Below are 26,977 nucleotides of genomic sequence, written 5' to 3'. Positions count from 1 at the left end.
TGAGACAGAGTCTCACTCCGTCTCCAGGCTGGAATGCAGTGGTGCAACCTTGGCTCACTGCAACCTGTGACTTCTGGGTACAAGCGATTCTCCTGCCTCAGCCTCCCAAGTAGCTGGGACTACAGGCGCGCACCACCATACTCAGCTAATTTTTGTATTTTTAGTAGAGATGGGGTTTCACCATGTTGGCCAAGATGGTCTCAATCTCTTGACCTTGTGATCCACCCACCTCAGCCTCCCAAAGGGCTGGGATTACAGGCATGAGCCACCGCGCCCAGCTGTATTATTTAAAAAAAAAAAAAAAAGAGGAGGACAAAGAGAAATAAATCTGGAAATCTTTAAATATTTCTGTTCAAAGATATATGATCTGTTATTAATACTGCTTTAACAGATGCTCACAAATAAAAATTAAAAGAAGCCACACACACAACCCTGAAACATCTGTTTGTGTAGATAAAGTAGAAGAATGAAAAGCCAAAATGAGAAGTTTGGGCTCAATAAAATCAATTAATCGATTTCTGAAGAAAAATGATTGACAAATTGTGTTGTGAGATGCCCATTCCATCCATGGGATGTGCAGCATAGCAAAGACACCATAATTCTGAATATTTGATGACAAATATGAAAGAAACTGTCAAGAAGGAATCAAGGAGGGAAAATATCCGTCTCTTGATACCACTCTTCCCTCTTATAGGAGGAAGTGAAATGAGAAAGTGAAATGTTCCAAAAAGGCAATACCTATTGGAAAGATCCTCCTCTCCAGGACAAGTTGGCAAATGAATCGCTCTGACCACCAGGAAAATCCCTCAAAGGTTCTACAACATGTGGAACACAAGTACTTGAGGGGGAGGTTGGGGATGGTTAATGGGTACAAAACAGCAGCCTGGGTCACTAAGGGAGACTCCATCTCAAAAAATAATAATAAAATAATAATATAAAATAACTGAAAGAGTATAACTGGATTGTTTGTAACACAAAGTATGAACGCTTGAGGGGACAGATATCCCATATTTCAAGATGTGATTATTATGCATCACATGCCTGTGTCAAAATATCTCATGTACCACATAAATATATACACCTATGTAGCCACAAAAATTGAAAATCAAAAAAAAACACACACAAGTACTTGAGACAATACATAGGATATACTTTGCATCTAACCCAAATGCTCTTGTGCATTGTGATTCTGGTTGAAGAAAACTACTTCAGCCCTTAAAGTGGTTAAGCGGTTAATTCAAATAGTATAAATATACATTTTTCAAAAAGAGCATGCTAAACATGTAGACTTTATGTTAAGCTGTGATAGGATTTTTCCTCCTACTAGCAATTTTTTTTTTTTTTTTGAGACGGAGTCTTGCTCTGTCGCCCAGGCTGGAGTGCAGTGGCCGGATCTCAGCTCACTGCAAGCTCCGCCTCCCGGGTTCACGCCATTCTCCTGCCTCAGCCTCCCAAGTAGCTGGGACTACAGGCGCCCGTCACCTCACCTGGCTAGTTTTTTGTATTTTTTAGTAGAAACGGGGTTTCACCGTGTTAGCCAGGATGGTCTCGATCTCCTGACCTCGTGATCTGCCCGTCTCAGCCTCCCAACTACTAGCAATCTTATGAGCCTAAGCACACTAACTTTCTCAAGTTAACTTCATTTATTAAGGAGCACTACATATAGGCATCAATAGTACCTTTTTGGCTAATTCAAATTTTATGTATAGATTGCCAAAAATATTACAAAAGCCTAATACTTTAAAATGCTGTCATAATGAAATGAGCAGGAAGAAAACCAATTATTTTAAAGATTCCAAATAAGTTTTTAATATTCACAGCCAAACTGAAGAGAGACTAATAATCCACAGTGGAGTTCTATTTTATTACTTACATACTTAAAAGTTAGCACTACTATGTATTTTTCAATAAACATATCTGTAAAAAATTGTTTGTTTTCTCTGAAAGTAGCAAAAAGGTCTCAATAGACATAAATTAAATTTACAAATCATTTCAGCTGAACCTCCCTACTTTGACCAATAGAGAAATATGAAGAAATAAATACAAAATAAAAATTAAGATATTTTCAACTATTTTACTTGGTATAATGTTGCAGCTACACTCACAATCACACAAGTAAAATGTCCTAGGCACAAGTTTAGTCATTATAGTATTATTTTTAACAGCAAAAGACTACAAAAAACAAAAATCCATTAGTTAGGATTAAACGAATTTGATATATAATACGGCCATAAAAAAGAATGAGGCAGATCTTTACGATCCAATATGGACCTATCACCAAGATACTTCATTTCAAAAGCACAACATAAAAGCATCATAATTTACTCCACAATTTACTTAGACATACAAACATATATACCTCATTGCTTCTATACGCATAGAATATTTCTGGAAGTCCACCTAAGACTCTAAAAACACTGAAGACCTGGGGGGACTGTGCAGAAGTAAGACATTTTATTGTATACTTCATGTTTGTATATTTTGGTTTCTGAATCATATATTACAAATCCACCTCCACGGAAACTGCCCCACAAGGTTGACAAGAATTGCATGCAGGTTCTGGCCAGAAATGTAGTTACAATTAAGTATTAATCAGGCTGCACTTTGGCCCACTTCTCTGCTATTGAAAGTCATGTAGCACAAGATACTGACAAAAGCCTTGATTCTAATATCAGAGATCAAGTGTATGGGGAGCCCACTGTTCCCATAGTCAGGATCTCTGACATTAGAATCATAAGGCTTTTATTTAAGGATCACTTAAATTGTTTTTCGTTGGGCATGGTGGCTCATGCCTGTAATCCTAGCACTTGGAGGCAAGCAGATCACTTGAGGTCAGGAGTTAAAGACCACCCTGGCAAACATGGTGAAACCCCATCTCTACTAAAAATACAAAAAAGTTAGCCGGGTGTGGTGACAAGCCCCTGTAATCCCAGTTACTTGGGAGGCTGAGGCACGAGAATTGTTTGAACCTGGAAGGCAGAGGTTGCAGAGAGCCAAGATCATGCCACTGCACTCCAGCCTGCAAGACAGAGCAAGACTACGTCTCAAAACAAACAAACAAACAAACAGGTTTTTTAGGCCCTGTGAATCCCAGCAACCAGTTTAAAGGCCCCCACAGAGGAACGAGATTAGAAGAATTCAGCTTCTTTATCCCCCACTTCATGACTTCACCATACAACTCTTCAAGATCTCCAAACTTTGGCCCACTCCAAAAGCCTTAAAAGCCCCAACTCCAAACTCCCTGGGGAGACAGATTAGAGGTTTCCTCCCAGCTCCTTGTTCAGGGACCCTACAATTAAACCTCCTTCTTTGCTGCAACCTGGTGTCTCAGAGTACTGACTGGCTGTGCTCAGTGGGCAGCTAACCTATCACAATTACACTACCAAAAAAAATTTAAATTTTAAAAGCAAGAGGGCATGTCATCAGTTCTGTGATCCTGACAACAAAAAAAGACTGCTCTATCGACTGGGCACAGTGGTTCATGCCTGTAATGCCAGCACTTTGGGAGGCTGAGGCAGGCGAATCGTGAGGTCAGGAGTTCGAGACCAGGTGGGCCAATACGGTGAAACCCTGTCTCTACTAAAAATACAAAAAGTTACCCGGGCATAGTGGCATGCACCTGTAATCCCAGCTACTCAGGAGGCTGTGGCAGGAGAATTGCTCGAACCCGGGAGACAGGGGTTGCAGTGAGCCAAGATCATACTACTGTACTCCAGCCTGGGCCACAGAGCGAGACTCCGTCTCAAAAAAAAAAAAAAGATTGCTCTATCATCCACCACTTTTGGATCCCAGGTTGCACCGAGCATTTAACCAAACTGGATATACCATCCCTAACCACAGCAATACATAAATTCACTCTCGGCAATCTATTCCAATCTACTCCCATCTACCAACTATTGCTTTGCCGAGTATTTGAAATATTTTTTGTTTAAAAAGAAAATTCTTATACATAAAATATTTTATGTTCATTTATTTATTTGTTTCTGACATACAGGACAACCCGAGGAAAAACTCCTTCAAACACTAATTGCTCTAGGTAAAACATAAACCAAAAAAAAAAAAAAAAGAACGAAAGAAATTCTAATTACAGTCTTTGAAAAAGGATGGAAATGTTTTGTCAATACTCAATAATTCAGTTTTAAAAAGAGACATGAAGAGATAAATCCCAGAATTGTAAGGTATTTTTATTCAGTGAGCTAACTGAAAGAAGTTTCACAGCATCTCAATGCAGGGAGGAGAGTAGAGTGATATTTTCAGTCTCAACAGAATAATGAATTAAATGACAGGCAAAGCCAATGTGTTTATCTCTTTTCTGAGATGCCTTTTAAATAAGAAGATGGCCTGGTTGGTGGCTCACGCCTGTAATCCCAGCACTTTGGGAGGCTGAGGCAGGCGGATCACCTGAGGTCACCAGTTTGATACCAGCCTAGCCAGCATGGCAAAACCCCATCTCTACTAAAAATACCAAAAAAATTAGCCGAGCATGGTGGTGGGCACCTGTAATCCCAGCTACTCGGGAGGCTGAGGCAGGAGAATCACCTGAACCCAGGAGGTGGAGGTTACAGTGAGCCAAGATCGCACCACCACACTCCAGTCCGGGTGACAAGAGCAAAACTCCAACAAATAAATAAATAAACAAATAAAGTGATAAGAAAATTAAAAGAACCGCCAGGCACGGTGGCTCACGCCTGTAATCCCAACACTTTGGAAGGCCGAGGCAGATGGATCACAAAGTCAGGCGTTCAAGACCAGCCTGGCCAACATGGTAAAACCTCGTCTTACCAAAAATACAAAAATTAGCTGAGCACAGTGGTGCTCGCCTGTAATCCCACCTACTTAGGAGGCTGAGGCAGGAGAATCACTTGAACCCAGGAGTCGGAGGTTGCAGTAAGCCGAGATAGCGCCACTGCACAACAGCCTGAGCAACAGAGTGAGACTCTGTCTCAAAACAAAACGAAACAAAACAAAACAAAAGAACCTGGCAGGGAATGGTGGCTCACACCTGTAATCCCAGCACTTTGCAAGGCCCAGGCGAGCACGTCATCTGAGGTCAGGAGTTTGAGATCAGCCTGACCAACACAGCAAAACCATGTCTCTACCAAAAATACAAAAAAAAAAAAAAAAATTAGCCAGGCTTGGTGGCACACACCCCCCCAGCTACTTGGGAGGCTGAGGCAGGAGGATTGCTTGAACCCTTGAGGTGGAGGTTGCAGTGAGCCAAGATGACACCACTGCACTCCAACCTGGGAGACATAGCGAGACTCCGTTTCAAATTTTAAAAAAAGAAAAAAAGAATCTAAACCATAATAAAGAGAATCTGAGGGGGCCGTTAGCAGAACAAAGATTTTCAGAAAATTGTGGAAGACAAAAAGGAAAGACTAAGAAGAGCACGAATGGCCACTTTCTACAATACTACTAAACACGGCATTGCTGGTTTTCCCTAATATAATTAGGACAAGAAAAACAATTAAGATACAAAGCTCAGGCCTGGCACAGTGGCTTGGAAGGCCACAGCAGAAGGATCACTTGAGGCCACGAGTTAGAGACCACCCTGGACAACACAGGGAGACCAGGTGCTACAAAAAAAAAGTTTAAATTAGCTGGGCGTGGTGGTCAGCACCTGCAGTCCCAGTTACTCAGGAGGCTGAGGTGAGAGGATCGCTTGAGCCCAGGAGTTCAAGGCTGCCGTAAGCCATGAATTGTGCCACTGCACTCCAGCCTAGAAAATAGAGAAAAAATCCTGTTGCTAAAGGAAAAAAAAAAGAAAAAAGAAACAAAGCCCAAAATATGTATACAGGGAGCTGGCTGGGTGCAGGGGCTCACACCTGTAATCCCAGCACTTTGGGAGGCCAAGACAGGCGGATCAACTGAGGTCAGGAGTTTGAAGCCAGCCTGGCCAACATGGTGAAACCCAGTCTCCACTACAAATATAAAAATTAGTTGGGTGTGGTGGTGTAGGCCTGTAATCCCAGCTACTTGGAAGGCTGAAGCACAAGAACTGCTTGAACCTGGGAGATGGAGGTTGCAGTGAGCCGAGGTGGTACCATTACACTACATCCTAGGTGACAAAGCGAGACTCTGTCTGAATAAAAAAAAAAAAAGGGCCGGGCGCAGTGGCTCACGCCTGTAATCCCAGCACTTTAGGAGGCCGAGGCGGGCGGATTACGAGGTCAGGAGATCAAGACCATCCTGGCGAACACGGAGAAACCCCGTCTCTACTAAAAACACAAAAAAATTAGCCGGGCGTGGTGGCGGGCACCTGTAGTCCCAGCTTCTAGGGAGGCTGAGGCAGGAAAATGGCGTGAACCCGGGAGGCAGCGAAGCTTGCAGTGAGCCAAGATCGCGCCACTGCACTCCAGCCTAGACGATAGAGTGAGACTCCGTCTCAAAAAAAAAAAAAAAAAAAAAAAGGGCTAATACTAGGGAAAATGGAACTGACCTATCCAGGATAGTCCTGAAGAATTTTCTAGTCTAAGAGGGTAAGACTTAGAAAAGTCAACTTCACAACTGCCTGAAGACAAAGTCAGCCCATAAAACTGAAGCTCCTAGGCCAGGCACGGTGGCTCATGCCTGTAATTCCAGCACTTTGGGAGGCCGAGGCGGGTGGATCATGAGGTCAGGAGTTTGAGACCAGCCTGGCCAACATGGTGAAACCCCGTCTCTACTAAAAATGCAAAAATTAGCTGGGCATGGTGGTGGGTGCCTTTAATGCCAGCTACTCAGGAGGCTGAGGCAGGAGAATCACTTGAGCCCAGGAAGCGGAGGTTGCAGTGAGTCGAGATTGCACCACTGCACTCCAGCCTGGGTGACAGAGTTAGACTCTGTCGAAAAAAAAAAAAAAAAAAATGAAGCTCCTGTTCAGCCTTACTACCTTGGTTTTGAATAACAATAGATAACTATTAATCATCTAATACTTGAGAACAGACTACAGCACAAAAGATAAATACAAAAAATCAACAACTGAACTTGAAGAAACAATTTAGGCAACAACACAGTGCAGATCTCTGCTCACTGCAAGCTCCGCCTCCCGGGTTCACACCATTCGCCTACCTCAGCCTCTCGAGTAGCTGGGCGCTCGGCCACCACACCCAGCTAATTTTTTTTGTATTTTTAGTAGAGACGGGGTTTCATCATGTTAGCCAGGATGGTCTCGATCTCCTGACCTCGTGATGCGCCCGCCTCAGCCTCCCAAAGTCCTGGGATTACAGGCATGAGTCACCGTGTCCGGCCCATAAAACAAATTTTAAAACATGATTGGCAAAATTAAAATATCACTAGATGTGCTAGAAAAATCAAAGATTTAGCTCAGGGACCTCCACCTCCAAAAAAAGGAAAGAAAGAAAAACGGAAAATATGAGAAAATGGGCCGGGCACGGTGGATCACGCCTGTAATCCCAACGCTTTGGGAGGCCGAGGTGGGCGGATCACCTGAGGTCAGGAGTTCGAGACCAGCCTGGCCAACATGGTGAAACCCCCCCCTCTACTAACTATACAAAAATTAGACAGGCATGGTGGTGGGTGCCTGTAATCCCAACTACTCGGGAGGCTGAGGCAGGAGAATCACTTGAATCTGGGAAGCAAAAGTTGCAGTGAGTCAAGATGGCACCATTACACTCTAGCCTCAGTAACAAAGCGAGACTCCGTCTCAAAAAAATAAAAAAATAAATAAAGGAAAACAGGTCTTCAAATTATAATGGTGTACCAAATATTCTTACCATTGATGCATCACTGTAAAATTTTACGATGCAACAAATAAGAAAATTCTAAGAAGATTTCACAGAGGAAACAGGTAACATGCAAAGAATGGAGAACTGATGTGGTATAAAACTCACATTCAATGACAATGGATGTCTGATAACAATGGGGTAAACATCTTCAAAGTTTTGAGGGAAAATAATTTTCAACCCAAAATTCAATGCAAAGAAAGATCATGTATCAAGTGTCTACTATTAAATTATGAATTTCATAGCAGAATAGTATAGGAAGTTACAAAATATTTAAAAGATTGAGTCTGACAAAGTTGAGAAGCTCTGCTATAAGTTAATATACATTAAAAACAAAAAAGAAATAAAAGTGAATATACATTAAGATACAAAATAAAAATTAATAAAAATCCAAAAATAATATTAAAAATTATATTTTATAATAAAAGTAATTCAGTTTTGTTGAAATAAAAATAAAATCAAATACTAAACAGAGAAGTCTGAATTATGGATCACTAGGCAATAATCAACTTCCAGCAACATCCCAAAAAGCAACAACCAAATTATACTCTTCCCGTTAGACACCACTATCTTTCTGTCTCTTGCATTTGCTCCTTCCTTTTACCCCTCCAACCGTACCTTTAAATCTGAACTACCAGGCTGGGCGAAGTGGCTCAGCCTGTACTCCCAGCACTTTGGAGGCCAAGGTGGGTGGATCACACCTAAGGTCAGGAGTTCGAGACCAGCCTGGCCACCATGGTGAAACCCCGTCTCTACTAAAAATACGAAAAAATTAGCCATGTGTAGTGGTGCACACCTGTAGTCCCAGGTACTTGGGAGGCTGAGCCAGGAAAATGGCTTGACCTGGGAGGCGGAGGTTGCCATGAGCAGAGATTGCGCCACTGCTCCTGCCTGGACGACAGAGCAAGACTCTGTCTCAAAAAAAAAACATCTGAACTACTAACACGGGAACTCAAGGAGCATGGTAAAACACCATGGGGATACAATCAGCAAAATCCAAACAGTGAAAAGGAAACAAAACCCCAGTTTCTTCAACAAAAACTAGCAAAGGAAAAAGAAAGAGAAGAAAAAGGGAAGTCCTAACTTTTCCCCTGCTATGGCCACCTGTTGTGCTGGATTCCCAAGCTTGCAAGCTGGGAGAGCACTGCCTCTAGAAGACTGAAGAAAAGACCCAAAGACAGCAGCATGACATAAGCTTTATTCAGGAAACTTATGTCCAGGGAGTTCAGGAGGGGAAGGCTGGACAGGAAAAACCATTCCCTTTTATAAAAAGCATGCAGGTTTTATAGTAAGTACCCTTCGCATAGCAACCACCACTTAGCAGCCTCCACCTAGCTCAAAACAATGGGCCTCAGTTCCTGGTACCACCTGCATTCCAAGGCACACGCCAGGATCCAGGTGTCCTTCATAGGTATAGCATAACCATCAGGGTTGACCATTATTGGAACACTCAACAAACATTCACCAAGGAACACAGGATCATTCTCAAGGTAAAGACATGCCCACCATATACCACCCAACTGACTTGGTACCATTTACTAAAACAACTACCTTTTCCTCATTATATTACCATGGAGACTTTGTCATAAACAAAGTTGTATTATACATGAGAATCTCTTCTGGGTTTTGTATTGTTTCATCGGCTATTTTTCAATCCACTTACTAATATACCCTATCTTAATTATTCTAACTTTACAAGTGTCTTCCTATCTAATGATATAAGCAACGTAAGTCCTCCAGCACTTTTGTTTGTCAAGATTGACTTTGTCAGTGCTTCTCAAAACTTTTGTTCTCAAGATTCCTTTACATGGAGGCCAGGTGTGGTAGCTCACACCTACAATCCCAGCACTCTGAGAGACTAAGGTGGGAAGATTACTTGAGGCCAGGAGTTCAAGATCAGCCTTGGCAACAAAGCAAGATCCCATTTCAAAAAAAAAAAAAAATAGTCAAAAAATTGTTTAAAGATTCCTTTACGTTCATAAAAACTATTGAGGAACTCAAAGATCTTACGTTGGATATTTATCAACATCTACCATGTTGAAATCAAAACTGAGAAGAAAGTTAACATTTACTAATTTAAAATAAAAACGTATTACAAATTAGCAGTATTTGTTATGAATAATTACTATTTTCCAAAACAAACATAAAACTCTAATAAGAGTGACGCTGTTTCACATTTTTGCAAATTGCTTCAATGTCTACCTTAATAGCTTTACTGAGGTATAACTGACAAATAAAAATTGTATATTTACAGTGTACAACATGTTTTGATGTATGTATACATTGTGAATGGCTGACAACTAGTTTCACATGAATATCTATGAAATAACCATGACTGTTTTAAAAAAAGCCAATAAAATACCCATGTCTAAATAAACATAGTTTAGCTTTCAGTGATGATCTTCAAGTAAAAATGGTATTCCATGAAAAAGGCAGCTAGTTCAGCTCACGATTCAAACAATCCCATGTCTTCTCAAGATAACCAGCTGGGCCCAGTGGCTCATCCCTGTAATCCCAACACTTTGGGAGGCCAAGATAGGAGGATTGTTTGAACCCAGAAGTTTAAGACCAACCTGGGCAACATAGCTAGACTCTGTCTCTACAAAAAATTTAAAAATTAGCCAGGCATAGTGCCGTGCACCTGGGGTCCAAGCTAATTAGGAGGCTGGGGTGGCAGGATTGCTTAGGCTGAGAAGGTCAAAGCTGCAGTGAGCTGTGATGACACCACTATACTCTAGCCTGAGCAACAGAGCGAGACCCTATCTCTCAAAAAGAAAAGAAAACCATTACACATCAATATGCAACAGAAGTGAGTTTAGGTGTACTTCTAGTTCACAGGTCAAGATGTGTGATGTTGGCCGGGCACGGTGGCTCATGCCTGTAATTCCAGTACTTTGGGAGGCCAAGGCAGGTGGATCACCTGAGGCCAGGAGTTCGAGATCAGCCTGGCCAACATGGTAAAACACCATCTCTATTAAAAATATAAAAATAAGCCCGGTGGGGCAGTACACATCTGTAATTCCAGTTACTCGGGAGGCTGAGGCAGGAGAATCACTTGAACCTGGGTGGCAGAGGTTGCAGTGAGCCGAGATCACACCATTGCACTCCAGGCGACAGAGCAAGACTCTGTCAAAAAAAAAAAAAAAAAAGATGTGTGATGTCTTGAAACAATACAGAGGTGATGGTTGCAAACACTGTCAATGTGCTAAATGCCACTGTATATGGTTAATGGTTAATCTGATGTTATATGAATTTCACCTCAATTATAAAGAAGGGCCAAAATTTATTAAAGCTAATAAATTATACTACTTTGCCAAGAACATTCTTAAGTAGGAACTTGCCTTTGTTTTTTTTCTTAAACTGTGAATGCACAGCATTCTAGAACACAACTACTAACTAGCTCGGCCCCGTACTACTGATTTGTGCTATGGAACCAGCAGAGCAAAATCAACACAGAAAAAAGGTAGGTAACATCTTCCTGTTATGAAAATAATCTTGATTTCATAAACTCTTGGAAAAAGTCTTGGGGGACATCTGGGCATAAAGAAATAATAATTTCAAAAACCCTTATTTTGTTATTAGTCCTTCCCTTTTTTTTTTGAATCAACTTCTCAATTTATACATACACACACAATCCTGCTGAGATTTTATCTGGAACTATATTGAATCACTAGATCAATTTGGGGGAAACTCAAATATTGTGATGATATATCCCATATTTACTTAAATTTTCTTTAATTCTTTCAGCAATACTTTAGTTTGTATGTAAAGGTTTTACAGATGTTTCTTTAGATTCATTTGATGTTTCTGGATGATAATATAAACATCACTTTAAATTGCGTTTCCTAACTGATCCAGCCTCACACCATATACACATTGAGTAAAATTGACTAAGATACAAAAAGTGGAGCAGTAAAGCATCTAGATGAATATACTTGAGAATATCTTCACAATCTTAAGAAATCTTTGCTTATTCCAAAACAGTGACACTGGATTAGTTTTTTCATGAGTGCTCTTTCTGAGTTACCACTCTTCTTACTCAACTTCCATTCTGCTCCTTTATCTGTATCAAACTTATCAGTCATATCTATCAACTATTGAACAATGGAATTTTCCCAGCTTTTAACTGTTCTCTCTCCTCTTGCTGTTCCATTGTTCATTTTGCAATCATTATTTCTCACATATTTAAAAACCAACCAACCAAGCTAGAACAAGCAAAAATGACAACAGCTGCACTGAAGAATAAACATTACTTAACATGAGAGGCAGCTACCAACGCAAGTAATGAGGCTCCTCTGTCAGTCAGATGTGGCCAAAATCCAGCAGTGAGCACACATACAATTATTACAGAAAAGAAAAATGAAGGCGGGGCACGGTGGATCACACCTGTAATCCCAGCACTTTGGGAGGCCGAGGCGGGTGGATCACGAGGTCAGGAGATCGAGACCATCCTGGCTAACACAGTGAAACCCCGTCTCTACTAAAAATGTAAAAAAATTAGCCGGGCGTGGCGGCAGGCGCCTGTAGTCCCAGCTACTAGGGAGGCTGAGGCAGAATGGTGTGAATTCGGGAGGTGGAGCTTGCAGTGAGCCGAGATCGCGCCACTGCACTCCAGCCTGGGCGACTGAACGAGACTCTTGGTCTCAAAAAAAAAAAAAAAAAAAGAAAAGAAAAGAAAAATGGGCCAGGCTCAGTGGCTCATACCTGTAATCCCAACACTTTGGGAGGCCGAGGCAAGAGGATCAGTTGAGCACAGGAGTTTGACGCCAGTCTGGACAATAACATTAGACCCAAGCTCTACCAAAAAAATTATTTTAATAAGCCAGGCACAGTGGTACATGCCTGTGGTCCCAGATTCTCAAGAGGATGAGGCAGGAGGATCACCTGAGCCCATGATGTGGAGGACACAGTGAGCTATGTTCACGCCACTGCACTCCAGCCTGGGCAACAGAGCAAGACTCTGTTTCAAAAAAGAATAGGAAAAAAATGCATAAAAGATATACCAAAATGTCAGTAGTACTTCTGCACAATGGAATTACAGATAAAGGGAGGAGTAGTGTCTTTTTCCATATTTTCTATATGTCAACAATAAATTATACTGTTTTTATGACCAGAAAGTAAACACAAGTTTATTTAAAATTTTTAACATACAGCGAATGCTGAAGTAACAGCAAAATGAACATATTCATAATACATTACCGGGGGGAAATCGACAGAATTCTTGAAGGATTAGCATTCTGTAACAAAAATATTTGAAATATGTTCCCCTAAGTTAGAAAAAGGTCTGTTCTCAAATGATAATGACAGTTAACATGACTACCTTTCTACTACTAGGAAAGGGAAGATTAAGAGTTGTTTTCAGGCAGAGTATAGAGGTTCACTCATGGTGGGAGGCCAAGGTGGAAGGACTACATGAGGCCAAGTGTTCAAGACCAGCCTGGGCAACACAGTGAGACCTTCTAACAAAAATTTTTTTACATTACGCAGATATGGTAGTGTGCACCTGCAGTCCCAGCTACCTGGAAGGCTGAGGTGGGAGGATCACTTGAGCTCAGAAGTTTGAGGCTACAGTGAGCTATGATCACTCCATTACACAACAGCCTGGGCAACAGAGCAAAACTACATCTCTATTTAATTTTTTTTTTTTTTTTTTAAAGGAGTTGTTTACAGCAGATCTCCATCAATGCTCCCTTCGTCAGAACCAGTCATACTGTCAAGCAAGGAAGGGAATAAAAATAAATGTAAAGTGGCATTTTCTCTATCTGATGTCTAAATGTGCAAATCTTATTTTCTTTTATGTATTTATGTATTTACTTATTTATTTTGAGGCAGAGTTTCACTGTTGTTGCCCAGGCTGGAGTGCAATGGTACAATCTCAGCTCACTGCAACATCAGCCTCCCGGGTTCAAGCGATTCTCCTGCCTCAGCCTCCCTAGTAGCTGAGATTATAGGCATGCACCACAAGGCCTGGCTAATTTTGTATTTTTAGTAGAGACGGGGTTTCACCATGTTGCTCAGGCTGGTCTTGAATTCCTCACTTCAGGTGATCCACCCACCTCGGCCTCCCAAAGTGCTGGGATTAAAGGTTTGAGCCACCATATCCAGCCTCAAACGTGCAAATTTTAAAATAATACCTTTTCCCATTATATATCTATCTACTCATTTCAGGAAAACTAGAACTATAGAAAAGTATAAAGATAAAATTTGCTTCCATTTTGTGATATTAAAACATTTTTTGATATTAAAACAATTCTGTTTCCTAGCAAGAAAACTCAGAGAAAAAATAAAACAAATCTACAATGAACACATCAGCATGTATATTTCTACAAAGTTGTGTGAGAAGTTCTGTAAGATCAAGTCCTAAAAGCAGAATTGCTGGTTCAAAGGGTATGTATGCCTTGCAATTTGACGGATCTTTCTGGTTATACTAATATTCTGACAAGAAGAATATCTGTTTCTCCATCCAATACTGGATATTAAGATAAGAACTATAGTATTCTCTCCCCTAAATAATTCTTATAGGCTAGAACCTTTCCTATTTATCCCTTTCTCATGGTTGCTGCAAATTGCTCTTAAATTGGTTTTGTTTCAAGACAAATAATGAGTATACAAAAAAGCTTTCCTATTCTCTGTCTAGTATTCCATTTTAAAGTCCGAGGTTGACTCAGAACAAACCACATTTGCTCAGAGTGTGAGCAAAAAAAAGAAAAAGCACAAAATCTAAAATTACATTTAAAGTTAATTGCAATTAAGAAGATATTACTCAGCTGGGCACGATGGCTCACACCTGTAATCCCAACACTTTGGGAGACGAAGGCAGGAGGATCGCTTGAGGCCAGCAGTTTGAGACCAGCCTGGTCAACATGACAAAACCTCGTCTCTACAAAACATACAAAAATTAGCCAGGCATGGTGGTGTGAGTTTATAATCCTAGGTATTCAGGAGGCTAAGGTGGGAGTATCATCTGAGCCAGGGAGGTCGAAGCTGCAGTGAGCCATGATTGTGCCACTACACTCCACCCTGGGTGATAGAGTGAGATCCTGTCTCAAAAAAAAAGAAGAAATTATTCAAATATCTGTGGATGACTTATTTCCTTAAAGAATAAAAGTAAAATTAAATGTAAACTCTATACAAGGTTCAAATCCTGAATGGCTATTGGATACAATGTTCCACAGTAAACATCAAAAAAAAAAAAAAAAGAGATGAGATCTTCAAGAATCTTATAATCTGAAATGAAGTCTAAATAAAACCACCTAGGCCAGGCATGCAGTGGTACATGCCTGTAATCCCAGCACTTTGGGAGGCCGAGGCAGACAAATCACCTGAGGTCAGGAGTTCGAGACCAGCCTGGCCAACATGGTGAAACCGCGTCTCAACTAAAAATACAAAAATATTAGCCAGGCATAGTGGCACATGCCTATAATCCCAGCTACTCAGAAGGCTGAGGCAGGAGAATCACTTGAACCCAGGAGGCGGACTTGCAGTTAGCCGAGATCACACCACTGCACTCCAACCTGAGTGACAAAAGTGAAACTTTGTCTCAAAAACAAAAACAAAGAAGAGATTATTCAAATATCTGTGGATGACTTATTTCCTTAAAGAACAAAAGTAAAATTAAACGTAAACTCTATACAACGTTCAAATCCTGAATGGCTATTGGATACAGTGTTCCACAGTAAACATTTAAAAAACAAAAACAAAAAAAACAGACAATAGATCTTCAAGAATCTTATAATCTAAGATGAAGTATAAATAGAACCACCTAGGCCAGGTGCAGCGGCCCACACCTGTAATCCCAGCAATTTGGGAGGCAGAAGCAGACAGATCACCTGAGGTCAGGAGCTCAAGACCAGCGTGGCCATTAGTGAAACCCTGTCTCTACTAAAAATACAAAAATTAGCCAGGCATGGTGGTGCGTGCCTATAATCTTAGCTACCCTGGAGGCTGAGGCAGAAGAACCCGGAAGGCAGAGGTTGCAATGAGCCAAGATTGCACTGCTGCACTGCAGCCTGGGCAACAGAGCAAGACTGTCTAAAATAAATAAATTAAAATAAAATAAATAAATAGAACCACCTAGGCAAATTTTACGTAAGATCCAAGATTCTTACAAGCTGCTCATGACACTTTCACAACTGAACTAAGGCAACGCCTCATTTTGGAGGACAGAAAATCATGCAGAAGTGACATGGCATGGTTTAAACCAGGAAAAGTTCACTAGAAATTGTGGTTATAGCCACCCTTGTAAATAATGATGATGACAGCATCTCTATTCTAGGATCCTAACCTAACAACTGTTTGGGTTTTTTTGTTTGTTTGAGTCTCGCTCTGTCACCCAGGCTGGAGTGCAATGGCACGATCTTGGCTCACTGCAACCTCTGCCTCCTGTATTCAGGCAATTCTCCTGCCTCAGCCTCCCAAGTAGCTGGGATTAAAGGTGCCCGCCACCACGCCCAGGTAATTTTTGTATTTTTAGTAGAGACAGGGTTTCATCATGTTGGCCAGGCTGCTCTCGAACTCCTGACCTCAGGTGATTCACCCGCTTCCGCCTCCCAAAGAGCTAGGATTACAGGTGTGAGCCACCATGCCTGGACTCTAACCTAACAACTGTTAAAAGGAAAAGAGGCAGGGCTTACGCCTGTAATCCCGGCACTTTGGGAGGCTGAGGCAGATGGATTACTTGAGGCCAGGAGTTTTTTTTTTTTTTTTTTTTTGAGACGGAGTCTTGCTCTGTCGCCCAGGCTGGAGTGCAGTGGCCGGATCTCAGCTCACTGCAAGCTCCGCCTCCTGGGATCACGCCATTCTCCGGCCTCAGCCTCCCAAGTAGCTGGGACTACAGGCGCCCGCCACCTCGCCCGGCTAGTTTTTTGTATTTCTTAGTAGAGACGGGGTTTCACCGTGTTAGCCAGGATGGTCTCGATCTCCTGACCTCGTGATCCGCCCGTCTCGGCCTCCCAAAGTGCTGGGATTACAGGCTTGAGCCACCACGCCCGAGGCCAGGAGTTTGAGAGCAGTCTGGCCAACATGGCAAAACCCCGTCTCTATTGAAAATACAAAAATTAGCTGAGTGCAGTGGCACGCATCTCTAGTCCCAGTTACTCAAGTGGCTGAGGCACGAGAATTGCTTGGACCCAGGAGGCAGAGGTTGCAATGAGCTAAGATCACACCACTGCACTCCAGCCTGGGTGACAGAGTGAGTTTCAAAAAACACAGAGAAAAGGAAAAGGATGCAAGGCTTTCTCTGAAGCACTCTAGAGACTGCTCGAACACTAGACACACCTGTATCTTTAAGAGCTATCCTATTGCTGCCACCAAATTAAGGATCCTGATAGCTTCTCTGGCCTTTCTTAAAAAGTATAGTCAGCTGGACACAATGGCTCACGCTCGTTATCCCAACACTTTGGGAGGTCAAGGCAGGAGGATGGCTTAAGGCCAGGAGTTCGAGACCAGACTGGGCAATATAGGGAGACCCTATCTCTACAAAACAAATTTAAAAATTAAATTAGCCATGTGTGGTGGTAAAGCTCTGGTCGCAGCTGCTCAGGAGGCTAAGGCGGGAGGACTGCTTGGGCCCATGAGGTCAAGGCTGCAGTGAGCTGTGCATGCCACTGCACTCCAACCTGGGCAACAGAGTCAGACCCTGCCTGTCTCAAAATAAATAAATATATATTGATATAAAAATAAAAAGTATATCATGGTTCAGCAATGAGGTAAACAGAGTTCTCAACAGTGATACTCTGAACCAGGTCCAGGTCTACCGAAGTGGGTATAACGGGCTTCTCTACCACCACTCACTCCTTGTAGCAAGATAAACTTGGAGTACAAGTAGTCATGTCCAAAAATTCTTACAGTAGGACAAACTGAATCCAAGAATTAGCAGGTACCTATGGAAGACACACTGAAGCATAACTTCAAAGGCTGCAGTCCAGGTCACAAGGTTGGCAGGCAGAAAAGAACCGGCTCTTTTTAAAGATGCCTAACTTGTTGCACCACCAAGTGGTAAATAGGTATCAATCATTACAAGTACCAATGTTCTAATTAGCAGCTTTTAAAAATCCAGAGTTCCTGTATTTGACATGTGGAAAAACTGATGTTGGACCAGATAAAGTACACAGCCATAAACATAGGCAGCAATCAACCAATCAAGTATTTCCTAGTTCCTAATATACACCCAGCACTGTAACATTATCTATTAGTAAAATAGTATAGTTATGCTTAAATAGGTTTTTTACTTAATTCTATCCATTTGACTCGAGCGCCTAAATAGAAAAATTATGTGAAAAAACGGAAAAAGAGCCTACCTAATTAACAGAAAATCAAAGAATCTACCTAATTAACAAATTACTGAGGAGTTTTCTATCTCTGATGCTTTTTAACACTTACAGTTATGTACTCATGATAATACCATATTTCTGGTACTTGCGCAGTGGCTCATGCCTATAGTCCCAGCACTTTGGGAGGCCGAGGCAGGAGAATCACCTGAGGTCAGGAGTTAGAGACCAGCCTGACCAACATGGTGAAACCCTGTCTCCACTAAAAATACAAAACTTAGCTGGGCATGGAGGCATGTGCTGGTAATCCCAGCTACTGCGGAGGCTGAGGCAAGAGAACCGCTTGACCCTGAGAGGGAGAGGCTGCAGTGAGCCAAGATGATACCACTCCACTCCAGTCTGGGTGACAGAGTAATACTCTGTCTCAAAAAAACCCAAAAATACTGTATATCTGCAACCAGGCAGTCTGGGTTCAATTTCTGAATATGCATTTATGAGCTGTGAGCCTTTAAAAAGTTACCTAATCATTGTGTGTTTCAGTCTCCTAGTCTGTAAAATGGGGATAATAACAGGATCTACTTCACAGACACATGCACAACAATCTGAATAGTGCCTAGTAATCATAACCAGTTCACTAAATTTTAGCTTTTGTTTTGTTTTTTGAGACAGGGTTTCGCTCTTGTCACCTAGCCTGGAGTACAATGGTACGATCTTAGCTCACTGCAACCTCCACCTACCATCTTCAAGCAATTCTCCCTCCTCAGCCTCCGGAGGAGCTAGGATTACAGGCATGCACCACCATGCCCAGCTAATTTTTGTATTTTTAGTAGAGATGGGGTTTTGCCATGTTGGCCAGGCTGGTCTTGAACTCCTGACCTCAGGTGATCCACCCGCCCCTGACTCCCTAAGTATCGGGATTACAGGCATGAGCCACCGCGCCCAGCCTAGAGTGTTTCCTTTTTTTTTTTTTTTTTTTTTTTTTTAAAGACAGAGTCTTGCTGTGTCACCCAGGCTAAAGTACGGTGTCACAATCATGACTGACTATAGCCTTGAACTCCTGGGCTCAAGCAATCCTCCTACCTCAGCTTCCCAAGTACGTCTAGGACCACAGATATATGCTACCATGCCATGCTAATTTTTTCATTATTTATAGAGACAGGGTGTCCCAGTGTTGCCCAGGCTGGTCTTTAACTACTAGGCTCATGTAATCCTCCCACCTCGGCCTCTCAAAGTGCTAGGATTAGAGGCATGAGCCACAGCACCCAGCTGAATATTAGAATATTTTAAAGCCAGATTCACCATATTACATGTGAGCTATATATAAGACTGGGTTATATATTAATATAATGAGTACAACAGCGCAAGCATCACAAAGCAGATGATGGAAGGGTAGGTTTCGAGATGAGATCAAAGAAATAGCTACATAACCAGCCTATTAGCCATTGCCAATTGTGAGGAGTTGTGTTGCTCATCTCAAATTTACAAATTTTCAGTCTACTTATGAATGAATGTACAATGAAGAGATATTTGTAAATCAGATGATACAAATTTAAAGTTATTGAATATTTGTGGTAAGAAAATCTATCAGGCTGGGCGCAGTGGCTCACGCCTGTAATCCCAGCACTTTGGGAGGCTGAGGCGGGCAGATCACCTGAGGTTGGAAGTTCGAGACCAGCCTGACCAACATGGAGAAACCCCGTCTCTACTAAAAATACAAAATTAGCCGGGTGTGCTGGCGCATGCCTGTAACCCCAGCCACTCAGGAGGCTGAGGCAAGAGAATCACCTGAACCCGGGAGGCAGAGGTTTCAGTGAGCCAAAGTCGTGTCACTGCAATCCAGCTTGGGCAACAAGAGCAAAACTCCGTCTCAAAAAAAAAACAAAAAAGAAAATCTGTTAATGAAGATATTAGTCATACACACATATTGAAACTGAATACAGTAAAATATATACATATGACATATAGCAGCTGACATACAAGGTTTATAGTGCTTAATGTTTGCAACACATAATCTATCATTCAATGACCTCAATCACTATGTATAAAAATGAAGCACGCTGCCTCTCACTTTCCCCCAAAAAAACGTCCCAAAGGGATACTCACTACTCAAGCCCTATCCATCTCACAAACGAGATGCATCATTAACTCCACTCCAAAAAGTCCTGAGTCCTATCCACTCTCTTCCAGTGGAATCAGAAGAAACAAAGAGTTTCCTCCCTGCCACTTTGGGAAGCGTAAGCATCTCATGAATATTATAGTTCACACACCACAAAGGAACTCAAGAATGCCTCAGTCAGTTTTTCTTCTATGTTCCAAAGAGCACCAAGGAAATTCTGGGCACTTGATAGTGTCCCTGAGAGTAAAACACCACTATTCACCAAATTACCCTCTTTGCTGCCAAAGAACAATGGGGCTTTGGTAATTTTCTCCTTTTAAAGCCAAAAAGATAAGGCATGACTTCAACATTAGCAAAATGTCAAGACCACTCCAATGTGCACTTGTTCTACATCAGCATGTGGGCTGGTTAGCACAGCTCCATGCCTTGGCCAGGGACTGCCCCAACCCCACTCAGCTGTTTAAAAATGATGGCCACAAATGAGAAAACGTGGCTCTGCCCTATTCCTTCTCAATTTGGAAAAAAACAAAAAGCCCCAAATGTCTATGTCTCTTCATCATAATTCAAAGGAATTACCACCCGGTAAATTCACTGAGTTTCTAAGCCAGGTCCCTTGTCTCAATTATCAAGCACTTATCAAGCTCCCTAAGCTAGAATGTACTCAGGAAATGTGTTCAACAGTAACTAAATGATCACGTAGACTATGTAATTTCTATGTTCAACAAAGAAGTGTCTTGATAATTATATTTTAATATACTCTGTCAGTCCTTATGGAAGATAAAAAATACATCACTAGTTTTTCCATTCCAGGCAATCTGTTAAAAGAAACCAACGTCACTTATAAACAGATTCCAAGCTATCAGGAGAGTAAATTAAAAATATACTTGCGTCTTTTAGATACATTTTTAAAACCATTTGTCAGATTCTTGTTCTGGCAAGAGTCTTAAGACTGGCCACATAACTTTTTTTATTTTTATTTATTTATTTACTTATTTAAAAATTTTTTTTTTTTGAGACAAGAGTCTCACTTGTTGCCCAGGCTGGAGTACAGTAGTGCGATCTTGGCTCACTGCAACCTTCACCTCCCAGGCTCAAACAATTCTCCTGCCTCAGCCTCCAGAGTAGCTGGGATTACAGGCATGTGCCTCCATGCTCAGCTAATTTTTACACTTTTAGTAGAGATGAAGTTTTGCCATGTTGGCTAGGCTGGTCTCAGACTCCTGACCTAAACTGATCCGCCTTGGCTTCCAAAGTGCTGGGATTACAGGCGTGAGCCACTACGCCCAGCCCTACATAACTTCTTAAACTTAAAATTAATCTTTATATTCTAGTGTCTTCCACTTAAATAAATGGAGGCCATGCTCGTGACTCACATCTGTAATCCCAGCACTTTGGGAGGCTGAGGTGGGCAGATCACTTTAGGTCAAGAGTTCAAGACTAGTCTGGTCACCACGGCAAGACATCATCTCTACAAAAAATATAAAAAATTAGCCAGGCATGGTAGCACATGCCTGTAGTCCCAGATACTCGGGAGGCTGAGGTGGGAGGATCACTTGAGCCCAGGAGTTCAAGGCTGCAGTGAGCTATGATCATGCCACTACACTCCAGCCTAGGCAACAAAGCAGGTCCTGCACAATCAGTCAATCAATAAAAAGCGCATATGGCTCTTTAGCATCATTAGTTACACACAACCTTAAGAAAATCTCAAAATACGTTTTTATGTTCCATCTCTTTGAACAAAAATTATTCACCTACTATTTTTATTTCTTGTAAAAGCATCATTGGTCGATAAAAAGACTATTCCCATTATTACCTGGCCTAACTGTCTTTTCCAGCAAATGACTTAAGTCGTACAGAATATACTAACCCTAGCAAATCTAACCATAGTGCCCCCTAACAAAAATCCTAAATAGCAGGCCATAGCAGAATGCACTTGTAGTCCCAGCCATTCAGGAGACTGAGGCAAGAGGATTGCTGGAGCTCATGACCAGCCTGGGCAACATAGCCAGCTCTATATCTATCTCTCTATCTATCTACTATTTATCTATCTCACCTATTTATTATTTATTTCACATAGGGTCTCACTCTGTCCCCCAGGCTAGGGTGCAGTGGTATAACTGTGGCTCACAGCAGCCTCAAACTCCTGGGCTTAAGCAATCCTCCCACCTTAGTCTCCCAGTTAGCTGGGACCACAGGCACACACCACCATACTTGGCTAATTTTTATATTTTTGGTAGAGACAAGGTCTTGCTCTATTGACCAGCCTGGGTTCAAACTCCCAGCATCATGCAATCCTCCTCCCACCTAGGCCTCCCAAAGACTGCATCTCAATGTAGAAAACAAAAACAAACAAAACCAAATAAAAACAATGATATGAGGTTTTCTATGTGGGTGAGGGAGTGGCTCATGTTATTTCTGAAAAGATCTGGAGAAAAATAAATTCTATATCTTTATCACACACTTCCTGCTATAGAAGATCTCTGGGTTCATTTCTATAAAAAAGGAGTTGTGCACAAAGGTACCAGGAATTGGCGTGTGTGGGTGTTTGTGTACATGTGTATGTGTGTGTAAGTACCAGAGCTTTAGAAAGTCTACAAACCTCAGCTGAGCACGGTGGCTCACGCCTGTAATCCCAGCACTTTGGAAGGCCTAGGTGGGTGGATAACGAGGTCAGGAGTTCGAGACCAGCCTGGACAACATGGTGAAACCCCGTCTCTACTAAAAAAAAAAAATACAAAAAATTAGCTGGGCATGGTGGCATGTGCCTGTAATCCCAGCTATTTGGGAGGCTGAGGCAGGAGAACTGCTTGAACCCAGAAGGTGGAGGTTGCAGTCAGCCAAGATCACGCCACTGCATTCCAGCCTGGCGACAGAACAAGACTCCCCCTCAAAAAAAAAAAAAAAAAAAGTCTATAAACCTGTCTGAACCCAAAAAGACAGACTCACATTCAATCACAATATTGGGGGATAAAGAGGAAAAAGCAATTATTGAAATAATGCATTTTGACTGGGCGCAGTGGCTCACGCCTGTAATTCCAGCACCTTGGGAGGCTGAGGCGGACAGGTCACAAGGTCAGGAGATCGAGACCATCCGGGCAAACATGGTGAAACCCTGTCTCTACTAAAAATACAAAAAAAAAAAAAAATTAGCCGGGCGTGGTGGCAGGCACCTGTACTCCCAGCTACTCAGGAGGCTGAGGCAGAAGAATGGCGTGAACCCAGGAGGCGGAGGTTGCAGTGAGCTGAGATCGTATCACTGCACTCCAGCCTGAGCAGGACAGCAAAACTCGTCTCAAAAAAAAAAAAGAAAAGAAAAAAAAAGAAATACTGCATTTTATTTCTATGTATATAGTTTTTTTAGGACCACTATGACCAGTAGAGCTGGATAAAAGAAATAGAAATACAGATTATGAACAAAAGTTGAAGGCATTTCTTTAACCTAAGAGAGTGAAACACCGCACTTGCTCACACATCCTCACCCTGGTCACATGCTGTTGCTTTCATACACCCTATGCTCACCTGTGCCCTCTATTTGTGCCTCACACCCTCTGGAAGGCTGAGTAAGTAGCAATTCCTCCTGAAGCTTTCCTGATCGAGGGTCAGAATCTTTTGAGCCCAAACATTTTGTAATACCTCTAAGATGCACTGATTATAGATGACAATGAAAAACAGCTCAACAATATCTTAAATTTAATCACCACCAGTAGATCATAGAAAACCACCATTTTTCCTCAACAACTGCCAAAACAACAAACAAGGGGCTGGGTTTTTTCACTTTTTGTTTTTTCTGCAGTAGAAGAAGAATTTAATTAATGGAAGGGTGGTCCATGTTAGAGAACCAGAGATATTGCCCAAATCAGTCACCTATTTTCTTCACATTTATGCTATCAATGTATACATCATGTGTTATCAAGGAATAATAAAGAATATAAAGTTTTCATCCCAGTGATCCTCAAAAGAAAACAAAAAGCCATACACCCTATAAGGTCAAGAGTCAACTGCCTGGGAAGCAGACTTTAGGTTCTAACCTCTGGCTTCTAATGGCTATATAATTTTCTTAGAACCTGGCAGACCAGCATTTCCCAAAATGATGTCTGCTGGACACTCTTCTGTACCGTTCTGAAAAGATATTCAAATCAATCGGGAAAAGCCTTTTGTTGTTGTTGTTGTTTGTTTTTAAAGACAGAGCGTCACTCTGTCGTCTAGGCTGGAGTGCAGTGGCACGATGTCAGCACACAGCAACCTCTGCTTCCTAGATTCAAGCAATTCTCCTGCTTCAGCCTCCTGAGTAGTTGGGATTACAGGCGCGTACCACCACACCCAGCTAATTTTTTGTATTTTTAGTAGAGATGGGGTTTCACCGTGTTGGCCAGGCTGGTCTCGAATTCCTAACCTCAAATGATATACACCCGCCTCAGCCTCCCAAAGTGCTGGGATTACAGGCGTGAGCCACTGCACCTGGCCAGGAAAGTCTGTATTAAAACAAAGTTAAAATGGTTACTTTACTGGAGAACTTTTGTGGGGCTTTAATATGCTAATATACATTATAAATTTCCAACCTAAAATTTCATTATGAAGCCTTTAGCAAAGTAGTTTAAGCAAGATCCTGAGAAGAGTCTGGAAAACGCTTCAAATAAGTCTTTTGTTTTTTGGTCACTGTAGTACTGAGTACTTTAGTTCCTAAAAAGCTCTTACCTGATATGTGTTGCGGGCAGAGATTCATACTGGCGTGACAAAAAGAGTTCCCTATGTTTCAACTGATGTTTCTGCTTATCAGTCAAGTCAGCCTCAACTGTTGTTTCAGATTCTTCCTCAATTTCTTCTACACAAATAAAATTCAAAGAATTTATTAGTACAAAGCACATTATCTGTTTGGATATTGAAACAGATCAAATCAACATTTCATTCAGTATTTTCTTCAAACTAATCAATTTTAAATTTAAACATTTGTTGGGTGCAGTGGCTCACACTTGTAATCCTAAGCAGTTTGGGAAGCTGAGGCAGATGGATCACCTGAGGTCAGGAGTTCGAGACCAGCCTGGCCAACAAGGCGAAACCCCATCTCTACTAAAAATACAAAAATTAGCCAGGCATGGTGGCGGGTGCCTGTAATCCCAGCTGCCCGGGAAGCTGAAGCAGAATTGCTTGAACCCAGGGGGTGGAAGTTGCAGCCAAGATTGTACCACTACACACAAGCCTGGGTGAAAGAGCAAGATTCCGTCTCAAAAAATAATAATAATAAACATTTATCTTGTCAGTTCAACTATAACCATAAAATTATCAGGTCCTCAAAGGAACAAAAACTCCAACTTAAAAATGGCAGATGGTACCCCAAAAATATGCACAAGTACTACATATCAATTTAAAAATTAATTCACTTTTTTTTGGAGATAGAGTTTGCTCTGTCGCCCAGGCTGGAGGGCAGTGGTATAATCTCAGCTCACTGTAACCTCCACCACACAGGTTCAAGCAATTCTTATGCCTTAGCCTCAAGAGTAGCTGCGATTACAGGCGTACATCACCACACCTGGCTAATTTTATGTATTTTTAGTAGAGACGGGGTTACACCATGTTGGTCTTGAACTTCTGGGCTCAAGTGATCTGCTCACTTTGGCCTCTCAAAGTGCCAGGATTATAGGCATGAGCCACTACGCCCAGCCTCACAGAAGGGATTTTATCAAATATAATGCCCTTGCTGAAGCAGTTCTTTATGAATAGCATGAGGGTAATGAATGGAGTATCAGATCTTTTCTACTTTCAAACTTTTAAAACTGAACTGAAAATGAACCTTAAACAGTAACTTAGAAAAATACTCACCTAGCTCAAAGCAAGAATAAAGCAATTTAAAATTCTTTGGATGTTCTTTTTAATGAACTACTCAAAGAGAAATATAGCACTAAAAGGGCCATTTACTTGCAGGTCTAATAACATTTCACCAGTGAAGATCAATAAAGTTACTGCTGCATTGGCACTATTAGCACTAGAAAATATCACATACAAAATTATACTCTTTACCTAATTAGGATTTGACAAATTGTTGTTGTATAAGACACAGCTAACTGAATTCTATGCATACCCTACAGAGCTAAAACAGCAACCAGCTCTGCAACAGTAACAGTAAATCTTACATTCTTACATGATCCCTTGGTTCACTGTAAAAAGGACCAAAATCACTGAAATCCAACCTAACCAAAGACAAAAATCACCACAATGGCATCTCTCATGTAGATCACTAATGAAAACCACTTTTTAAAATGTACCAGTTAAATTTCAAATTTCATTTATGTATTTGTATAATTATTTTTTAGATGGAGTCTCGCTCTGTCACCCAGGCTGGAGTGCAGTGGCACAATCTCAGCTCACTGCAACCTCCATCTCCTGGGTTCAAGTGATTCTCCTGCCTCAGCCTCCTGAGTAGCTGGGATTACAGGCATGTGCCAACACACCTGGCTAATTTTTGTATTTTTAGTAGAGACAGGGTTTCACCATGTTGCCCAGGCTGATCTCGAACTGCTGAGCTCAAGTAATCTGTAAACCTTAGCGTGAGATAAATCGACTATTAGTGTGGATGAAGAGTAAAGAGAATTCAGAAGGTAAATTTAAAGTTGGACAGCTTTAAATTTGGTATGATGGCTTATGCCTGCAATCCCAGCACTTTGGGAGGCTGAGGCAAGCGGATAGCTTGAGCACAGGAGTTCAAGACCAACCTGGGCAACGTCTCTACAAAAAATACAAAAAGTAGCCAAGCCCGTGGTCCCAGCTACTTAGAGATTGATGTAAGAGGATCACTTGAGCCCAGGAGGCAGAGGGTGCTGAGCCGAGATCACACCATTGCACTCCAGCCTGGGCAATACAGCAAGACCCTATCT

General features: G+C 41.7%; 1 protein-coding gene across 8 annotated transcripts in view; it reads right to left on the bottom strand.

The window, feature by feature from the left end:
* The window catches only part of MTA3 (metastasis associated 1 family member 3), a 259,198-nt gene that overhangs the window by 122,686 nt on the left and 109,535 nt on the right, over positions 1–26,977 (bottom strand). For all 8 annotated transcript variants that reach the window (XR_012095274.1, XR_012095271.1, XR_005243315.2 and 5 more), the window contains exon 4: positions 24,804–24,930. Coding sequence is in view for 3 of the 8 variants with exons in the window: in XM_038006850.2 (XP_037862778.1) it covers positions 24,804–24,930 (127 nt within the window). In the remaining 5 variants the exon portion in view is untranslated. The remainder of the gene's footprint in view (positions 1–24,803; positions 24,931–26,977) is intronic.

Source organism: Chlorocebus sabaeus, chromosome 14 (assembly GCF_047675955.1).
Source record: "Chlorocebus sabaeus isolate Y175 chromosome 14, mChlSab1.0.hap1, whole genome shotgun sequence".
Lineage (NCBI taxonomy): Eukaryota > Metazoa > Chordata > Mammalia > Primates > Cercopithecidae > Chlorocebus > Chlorocebus sabaeus.
Note: the sequence above shows the minus strand (reverse complement) of the source record. Positions and strands in the feature narration are given on the sequence as shown.